This window comes from Lepisosteus oculatus, chromosome 11, assembly GCF_040954835.1.
Source record: "Lepisosteus oculatus isolate fLepOcu1 chromosome 11, fLepOcu1.hap2, whole genome shotgun sequence".
In the NCBI taxonomy this organism is placed as follows: domain Eukaryota; kingdom Metazoa; phylum Chordata; class Actinopteri; order Semionotiformes; family Lepisosteidae; genus Lepisosteus; species Lepisosteus oculatus.
In genome coordinates, this window is record NC_090706.1 from 33,326,562 (window position 1) to 33,336,985 (window position 10,424).

At 36.0% G+C, this 10,424-nt stretch overlaps 1 protein-coding gene across 1 annotated transcript in view; it reads right to left on the bottom strand.

Annotated features, from left to right (window-relative positions):
• The window catches only part of LOC102689798 (protein diaphanous homolog 1), a 141,130-nt gene extending 132,402 nt beyond the window's left edge, over window positions 1-8,728 (bottom strand). Inside the window, exon 1 of the mRNA XM_069195787.1 lies at window positions 7,917-8,728. Within this exon, the coding sequence (XP_069051888.1) occupies window positions 7,917-8,024 (108 nt within the window). The 5' untranslated portion in view covers window positions 8,025-8,728. The remainder of the gene's footprint in view (window positions 1-7,916) is intronic.
• Window positions 8,729-10,424: the final 1,696 nt, after the last annotated feature.

Here is a 10,424-nt window from a genome sequence, read left to right on the forward strand (position 1 = left end):
ACACCCAACAGAGCCAAGAATGGTAAGAATGGAAGCTCAAATATCAAAAACCATCTTCAGGAGGATTTAAGTTAAAATATCACCAGCTTATAGAGTGTTCTGTGCCAGATATACATTAAAGACAAGTTGTTTACAGCAACAGTTCTTACATAAAAGAACATAATGTTTTGGTAGATTTACAGTAAAATAATTCCACATAGGATTCTGAAAGAGTCATCAGATATAGACCACTCATATCTGAGCACATAGCTATACTCTGCTCATTATGACAGGTTAAAAAGGAATGGATTATTTGCATATACCAGATAAGAGTTCAGAAATGAAACTGCTTGTACAAATAATCGTCATAACACTGAATAGGTATTTTCATATATTATTTGCCAATGCATCAAGGAAAGCAAAATGGTAAGAAATTCAGCATAATCCAACACAGCATTTCTGATCAGTGCCCAGAAAGAGCCCAGAAAGACACCTGATCACCAAACACAAGGAAATCATTAAATTTACTTACTAAAAAATAAAGACAATGTTGGCTGTCATTCTTAAATACCATCATTTAAAAAACATCTGCACAAATTGCACTGACATCCATAGCCTGTGGTACTTTTTGCTCTTCTTCCATGAGTAACAGATAAAGGGTTATATCTGATTTTTTTTTTAAAGGAATAACTACCTGGAAAAATATGTCAAATGATTCTTGCACAGAAATATTAAGACCCTTTACATTAGGTTGGCATAACCTACATGAAATGGGAACTAAACAAAAGAAAGCTTTAGGTTTTTGGATCAAGTGTAGTTATTGACCATTCTAAGTGCCTTAACTAACTAGGTCTATTCATAACTGTTACTTAAACCAGCCTTATTTACCTCAATCCACATACCTTTCATTCCTAGAACACTGGATCCCTACGCATTCATTACCTGAATACAGGTTCTTTTATCAAGCAGGTCGCATTTCATTTATCAATTTTCAAAGCAAACACTATTTCATCATATCTTTAAAACAATGGTATGAAAATGCATTAGGCCTCTCTCCTCTGGAATTTATTGATTTCTGCAATCCAACAAACTAAAAAGCTGCTGGTTCAAACTAAGTTACCATCTTTGTAGTCCCAATATTATATTTCAGATACAAACATTTTAAAATGCAGTGTTTAATGATACATACAGGGATATAGTTTTAATCTTTATTAATACTTTTAATAAAATGTATACGTGTTTAGAATAACCTATTTTAGAGAGTGTCTTTCACATTAACAATAGCCCAAAGAGCCATACAGAAACCTTATAAAAATCGGAACACAAGAAAAAAAATATACACTTAAGGAATGACAATGAAAATGCCATCCAAGTTTTAAGTTATGATTCCTTTCTATGCATTACAACTTTATTTTAACCTTGCATTTTGACTTTATCTTAAATCCTTTTTAGACTTGAAATGAAGTATAGCATGAATGAAATGGGCTTTAGGCTCAAGCACCTGTGCAAGGTGTAAGTAAAATGTGCCTTGTGACAGGTGCTTCAGGGACACATAATAAAGGTCTGTGTAGTCAATTAGATTATGTTACTGGAAACCACTCACAGCATCACTGATATCTAAGGATGCATTTCAAATAGAGGACAGCTGCCATTCGATTAACATGGCTTTTCCACCTGCATGTCAGTATTGCTTCAGTATGATTGACCTCCCCATCACAGGGAAAATATTAAAAGGGAATTACTGTTTTTTTTTTCTATTTTATTTCTGTAGTGACTGCAAATTTAAATTCTACAAAATACTGGACATTTTGTAGCTTTCCACACCATGGCTGAAAGACGGTCATTTCTCCTTTTAAATATAGGCAACAAAACAGCTTAAATTATGCAGTGCAACATCATTATTCATTGAGGAAAATGCACACTTAAATGTTTTTTTCAAGAGCAGAACATTAGTTAGATGGCTATTTAATATATTGTGGCATTTAAAAACATAACAGACCTAATGCACATCTACTGAAATGGATGCTAGGCATTTACTGCCGTGAGCTATAAACAAGAGTGCTGACCTTGAGTGAACTGCAGAATTCTGCAGTGGGCTAAAGTTGCACATGTATCATTGTTGATTTTAGCTGGCATTTATAGAATACGTTACAAATAATATTACATACACAAAACGAGACCCTAGGGGCTTGCATATGAACAATGTTCTGTGAGCACTGCTGAGATCCGTACTTTCTCAGCAATGTTCTTAAAACAGAACGGGTGGGGTACTATAGCAAGGTCATAAAACCACACCACTGCTGAGCAATGCATTGCTGTAGTAATTTGTAAAATTTACCTTGATGCAGAGTAAAGAGGTCCTCTGGCTACACTTCAGGGTGGCGAAAGATAACTTTGTGAAGTGAAGAACAGGCCACTTTCAACGAATCCATCATTGTTACAGTACCTTAACTACAGTAACATTATACCAAAAACCAACAAATGTTAAAAACTGTCACAGCTATGAACCTTAATCGGATTTAAAATCTTTTAATAACATTTCAAACACCTACTGTTTATAACAATCTCACTTGGTTCCCTCCTACTAAACTTCTCCATAAACAATAGCATTTAATGATGTACAGCACTTCAATGATGTCACTCTATTTTCTATTTCAGTACAGGTCATGACAGTTTGATATCATGTTGCACATACTGGTTTTAAAACTGCAGATCAGAACTGTGCTCATGATATCACATAACCTACCTCTGTTTGTTTGCATTCCTGTACAATATGAATTTTATTGCCTTTCAATAGGTCACAGATTAAAATAAAAGTCATAAACAAAATGTTTAATAGCAACACAAAAGATGAAGTAATCTGTATCCCTCCCACAGATAAGCTAATGATACATCACAGTGAGATAATGTCATGATTGTAATTAGTGCTACACACCTCTCACTGTAACGGAACAGTAATGACACGAAGTACAGCAAGATACCTTGCAAGCTTAGAAGAAAAACCAAACACTTTATTTTCATCCTTGAAAATAGTTCAGATTTTGTTGAGCATGTAAAATCCACTTTAGGAAATGAGACCCAGTAGTTAAGACACAGGAGTGCAATCACTGGAGCAGCTCTCAACATACAACACAACATTATCCCCTCTTCTCCTGCCACAACACTGCTAACAGTATACAATGTACACACAGGAAACATATAAAGAACCACATTTCTCAACCCTCGGTCCATGAATCGGCACTGGTCCCTAGAGCCATGCTGACTAATCCTTGCCATAGCAATAATACTAAGTAACATTACCCATTAAACTGTATTCTTGCTATAGACCACTATTTACCTCAAAGCAGTAGGCCTTTAGGAAACTGGTCCCTGGTACAAATGAGGTTAAGAAACACTGACCGAGACAGAGCGAAATATTCTTGTATGCTGCCTGACGTGATTCATTTTGGAACAAGTTAAGGTTAATTCAAAAGATGAAAAGCAGTGGTCCTACTATTCCGTTTGGAATTAAGCTTTACTTACTTCTTTGCAACTACTGCACTCTGACACAGCACCTCCCTCATGATTCTGTTTCATCGTTCATAAAAATGTGCTTACTACCGTGTTGTGGGACTGCAGGTAAAACATATGAACTCCAGCTGTATGTCCTTCATGTTACTGTGAAACTAAAACCTTTGGGCAATTGATCAGATCGGTATGCAATTCTGTTAAAATGAGAAAACACTGCATTGTTCTTGTGTTACACCTATCACGTTTCACAACTATTTCGGCAACAGTCTGGAACAGAGGCATCAGGATGCCAAGGTTGTATCAAGGTTAGTGTTTTGTGAATAAAACCATTTGATGTCATAACAATTGTGTGTTATGTTTACAGTACAGGTGTATGTCTTCTTACAATATGTAATAAATAAGTCTTCATTAATTTAACAACACTGGATAGAGAAAATACTTAAGATAAAACAACCACAGCTTGTTGAAGTTCATTTTCTGAAGTCAAAACTTCCTAATTTAATATAAGACATGAGATTAAAGCGTCAATTCCAAAGTTATGAAACTGGTTTTCCAACTGAACTATGTACACTGTAAATAAACTTTGAGGCTCTTTCAAAGTAATTTTGGGCATTTAAGCAAAGAACTTCCTTTGCAAAATTTCTCTGGGACACATAGGAAATTGCAACAATTCAAAAGGTAAAACATGTATAAAACTTTTTTTGACAATCTCATTGTTATCAGAATGTCAAAACTGAACTTTAGGAGTGGGTATCTTACCGAATAAGAGTATATGGTTGCACCTTAGTGAAATATCTACATTTTCAATGTTATTCTTTTAATAATATTTATTAATAATATTAACATTTTATTCTAAAATAAGCGCATTTTAATATAATGTATGTTTCTCATGACAAACTATATTTGTTGTGCCATCACCTTATCTAAAGAAAGAACGTGTGATATACTGTAAGATATATTCAGCACAAGAACAGTTAATTACCACATTACAGTCACCCAAAGATGTGGTTCACTTAATTTTCCAGCAAACAGCATCCAGCAGAATGCTGTGCATGCATTTTTTTTTTTTTTGCTCAGGTGAAGCGTGACTGTAAAGGCCACAACTGATGCTCAAATTGTTCAGACTGACCAGTAAAATAAGGTCAACAAGATATCTCTCCCCATTTACCACTTCTATTTGGTCACTGGCGTCTTCAAGGCAACTATAAATGCTGAAATCAAGGACCTATTCTAGATGACCCCAGAAATACAGAACTGTCAGATTAATGGCTCTGCTGCCCAATTTGACGCTGAAAGTGTTTAGATAATTCAGGAACTTCAAAGTAAAGTTTAGATGTGTTGTATTAAAATACATGTAAAACATATATATTGCTTTAGTGTCTGATCAAGCTCTATAAAAAAAGAAGATATTTACTGAAAATACACTAAATCCCACAAATTATGCCATGCCTAATACAACCCAGCAGAGATCCTCAGGAATGACGTTTTAACTTACAATTGAATACATGCTGAATTAACACCACAATAACTTAATTTGAGAAATTTACCAAAAACGTTTGTTGTCAGGGTAAGGCTGCTGCTGTATACTAACCTGAGTTCAACAATGATGATGAATCTGCTTTAAGAGCCATTGCAGAATTGGTGTCAAGTTTAAATACAGGCTACATTAATTCTGTGTCATACAATACAGCAGTGCATGATACCTTTCTCTCCCTGCTTATGGCTTCTGCTATTGTCTTAATCTTTACCATTGTCTTGTCACTAGTGTTACCTGTAGTAGAAGAATTAACAATTTAAAGGAGAAACATAATTAGGTCTTTAAAAAATTACTGAAGCATCTGACATTTGAAACCTGCCTAAATAAACAGGATACATGAAATCCCCTGAAAACATGTACAAAACTTCAGATCTGGAATGATCTGAGTATATTTTTTTCCTTTCCGGATTATCTATCAATAAGTGCAACTTTGTGTCAATAATGTTCAGTAACTAAGCTCCTCAATAGTTTATGCACTACTACTACTGTAGTACCAGCCTTAGACTTAGAAAATCCAAAGGAATCACTAATAGCGTGTTCCCCTTAACAATTGCACATTGGGGGGAAAGAAATAATGTAAGACCTATTCAATTCATCAAGGCTGTTTTTTTATTTTTAAAACTAATGAAGTACATTTGCAAACGCCTTCATTACCTTATGTCACTTTGAACGTACGGAATTACAAAAAACAATTTACTAGCTTAACCATAAAGCCATGAAACTCATTTCATGCTCCCTGTCCAAAAGCAGCACATTGATTGTAATCCTGTGCTCTTTCTCAAAAGAAGCATTAGTGTTTTCACATTACCCTGAAATACAAAACGAAATAAAGTACCAGATGACTGCCAAATATCTTAAGACCTCAGAGGTTGTACGAAATTACCAGAGACTTTTTCTCCTTAAATAATGATGGGTCGAAGATCTGTCTGGGCTGCAGTATAGACTCCCTAACCATACTACACTACTATGACTCATTTCATATCTAAATAACATCCTTCCGTGGTATGGTTAAATTGTCTCACACAAGTGACGCATATAAAACGAGACAGGTAATTGCTTAACCTGCTTAACTCCACCCAAGCAGGTTGGAAACTATGTTCTATGTGTACCAACGAAGGAATTCTGTATTATGTTTTGAGGATTATGCCCTATATTTTCTGTCTTTAGTATAACTCCCTTAAGAGGTCTGCCTAATTTCGCAGCAATATTAAATCTTAATTTGTAGCTTTTCCTGTAGACGTCCTGTAGAGCGGGCATTTACAATGCCATTTTAAAAGTTACCTAAATCATCCAAGAAACGAAAACACTCCGAGGTATTAAGAAAGATGTACCGAATAACAAGATAGAGAAGTACTGAAAATTCAGAAAGTACTATTAACTTTGAATAGTACTATTACTATTATTTTCGTCTATTCTGGTGTCTGTTTTTGCTCGTCTTGGGCTGGGCTGCTGTAACACCTCGATTTCCCTTCGGGATCAATAAAGTCTATCTATTAACTACCGCCGTGTTAAACCATAACTCACTTTTATTCCGTCACTGTTTACGATTGTAATCTGCGTACAGTTAACTGAGTAACTAATGCAGATTACAATTACATTTTGAATGCAATGTCTGATGTTGTAAGAAGGCCATGGGAGACTTCAGTGCTGATGATAGCTCTAACTTCTACAGGCCGTCAAATCATTGTTTATTCAGCGCCAGTTCATAAGCATCTGTTCGCATAAACCTTACTGAATTAGTTCGCCATTTTCCCCAGGATCAACGATGCTTTTTGCAATCGAAACCTTCGTATTATTGGAGTTTTTTTTTTGTGTGTGTGTGTGGTTTACTTCTCCCTAAAACCCTTCGGAATGTGCGTCCAATTTTCCACCCACTGACTCTGCAGATACTATTAGTGACCTAATCAAAGCAAGATCATTTGTGCAGTCCACTGGGGCTGGATTCCTTGCTGTGAAAAAAGATGCACTTGTGCATCCTAATGGACTGCATTCACTTGGGTTCAGTCTTGGCCGCACGCATCTCAGAATTCAGTAAGGAAACTGGCGCTCTGGCAAACCCAGAGATCTAGACCTCTGTCCTTGTCACACCCATTTAAACTAGCGGCACGAAACCACAAGGTAAGAATGTCACAGGAGCCTAGACTCTGCCAAACAGACCAACTGCTACAGTACAAAGTCAAAAAAAATTCTAACAAAGACGATGCTTTTTTTCCCCTTTTTCATGATGTCATTTCCTTATGGAAACAATTTCACGGCATGTTTCTTTGGCAAGCCATTAAGTGGGAATTTTAAGTACAGTGTACCCAAGAGAGGGAAACCTGTTGCCGATTTAACCCCTAGAGGAGAGAAACCCCTCCACCTTGTCAATCTGTGACATTCGTGTTAAAAACAACTTGAAGTCACAATGTCTCAGTAAAGATCACGATTTTTATACAAGGGGGTTGTAACGGTTATCATGCTAAGCCACATGACATCTGACATTTTATAGAAACTTCTCATCTCAACATCACACTGTTACCCAACTTCCTTAAAATAGTGCATATTAAACAAACGCATCAATTCACCCAATTAAAAGGATCTTTCTGTATTAACCATTGTTTTACAGTATTTCTTTTCAGTCTGTTGTAAAGGAAAACCAAGGCGCACATCTCGCTCTCCGTAGCGGAGGTTTCGAAATGTATTGGTGCCCATTTTAAAAGATGTGTCTTATGATTGATCTTGACAAAAAATCTAACTACATGAAAAGTTTAATCTACACTTTATCTGTCCGTTATATCAGCGTTTCCTAGGAAAATGATCATCGTTCATTTACCACATGTTGCTTTTATTCTTGAGCAAACAATCTTAAAGAAATAATTCAGAGTTGGTAAAAAAAAAGATAAATACGTACAAATTTCTTTTTCCCATCTCCTTCTTCGACGTTTTTCTTCGATTTCTTTTCCTTGCTGCTTTTATTAGATGCCCCGGCTGAAGCGGAGTTACCAAATTGTGGATCCATCCTGCTAGTTGTGGAAAAAAATGCAACACACAATAATTCAAACTACTTTCCTCCACAATTTCTTTTAAACCACCCGGATGTATCAGGACAGTGTACAGTATCTTCTTTTCTTCCCTGCAGACGAAAACTCCTCACTGTGACCCTCCAGAGGCCTGGGCTCAGGCTGTCGGGCAGAAAAGTACGGCGAACCCCCTTCTCCGCTCAGGAGGAAAAAAAGGGAGGGAAATTTAAAATGAACCCCAAATAGCAGCGACGGAGCTTGAGTTTTGGTATCTCCTAGAAATGTGTTAGGATTTCTATAAAAAGTTCTTCTCAGCCCGCAGTTGCAATCAAGTCATTGCAACTTGTCGATAATCCTGAAAGTTTACTTCTCGCCCACGGCACAGCGTGCTGTGTTAAAGTTAGTATTCCAACAAGCAAGTGGAGTTATTTGTGGTATTCATAAGCATCGCCGAGATATTTTATAGTCCAGGTTTCCATAGGTGTATTTTCATGATTATTACAGGCCAGCTACACAAGTCCTCCCCGTTCACACGACTTCAAACTCCGCTTCCTGTCTTTGCACAAAACAGGTTTACTGAGCGAGGGGAGGAACCAAAGAACCAAGCCTTCACCTGAATACAGGAAGCACAACTGAGCACAGGAAAGTAGCTTTCGGCAGCCTATCATGGCACCTTCGTCTGAGACACAAGAAATTAAAACTCGGCAATGAAAAATATTGTCATTGGCTATAAGGAAAAGCCACCCCTCGTTTAAAATACTGTGTTAGTTGCATGTTTAGTGTTCTTTTTTATGACAGTTAAAAATTAATTACATTAAATGATATCGACTGCTAGGTATCCTTTTCCAGCTGCTTTGTTGTTGTCTTTGAAGCAACGGAATGCTGCAGAGTGCAGTTTTTTTCCCCCATCAGAAATGTTTCACCATGATGCAGTATGTCTTCGTGATTAACATCAAGTCATGGCACAAAACTGATTTCCGCTGTGTATAAAGAACAGGAATAGGAATGTAATCTTTCGTTTTGAGAGGCGAAATTTCTCAGATAAAAAACAACTAGTGCTAGTTTCTTTGAAAACGAAAGAGAGTTATCTGAGGAAGAAAATGTTTGCTTTGTAATTATCCGTCTATTAGCTATTTTTCAAAGCAAAATACTGTTAAAAACACAAAAGAGCAAGGCTGTCAAACTGCTCCACCCAGCGGCGAACATGTAATCCACAAATGTCTTTGCAAGTTTATTGTTCATTAATTTCCCCCAAAGAATTGAAATAAATATGATCAGGCTTTTAATGTTAACGTTGGTTGCTATGGATATACAGTGTATTGTTAAAAGGTTGGCGAATTTGACAAAAAATAATAAATTGTAATATGGCACAGTTTCATAGTAATGAGATAAAAAGCGTCTACTATAGTACCTCGTGATGGCAACACTTATATAGATCAAGATTGTTTTATGTAGCGAACGTTATGGAACTGATCATATAGAAAATATTTGCATAAGCAGTTCAAAAGTTAAAATAACAGTAGAAGCTACAGTATCTGAATCAGAAGAAAATAATAGGAAGTAAATTATATACTGTACATCATTTCATACAGCATGCAATTAAACATAAATGCACTGAACAGCTTTTTGTGTTTATTAGCTTTGTGCTTTTTGATGTTTTTCCTTTTTTACAAAATGTGCTGACTAATATTGACTGAAATTCTTTGGCGTTTGTTCCACTGATGGTATAAATGTTTAATATTTTGCCCTTAAAATGCTTCATGGGATTTTCATAGCTTTTTTTCCCACTCAGAAATGGATATTAAATCCTCCAAAATATATGTGTCTCCTAGACACCTCTAATGTTGATAATCATATTTCACATATCTTTAGATTTCAGCTGTACATCACTCCATTTATATCTGCTACCTTCTATGAGTAATCATAAGCTGTTGTCAAAACCAGTTTTGGAAGAAGCATGACTTTAAAAAGATTAGGCTTGTGGTTAATTCCGTAGGAGTCAGCCTTCACATCTTCCAAAACCCTGTCACAGTGGAAGACAAAGAGGTTTATTTTTGCAACTAATTGAGCAACAAAGTCTTTATAAAAATGTAACCTCAAAGCCTGACTTTACATAAAGATGTCAATCCAAAACAAACACAATGTACCATCCATTTTGTAAATATGAGCCCCATTTGAAGAATCAAAAACACTTTTGCTTAAAAAGGAACAGTTCTTCAGTGTCTTTAGAAATACTGTATAATGGAAATGTCCCACTATTACCACCTAGAACATATTTTGATAATGACATTTTGAATTAGTTTACATGAGGGGGGTAGGACTTCACCTATATTTGAAATGCGAGTTAAAATTTTGTAGTCGCACATGGCAAAACAACATTTGATCATATGGCAATGTAT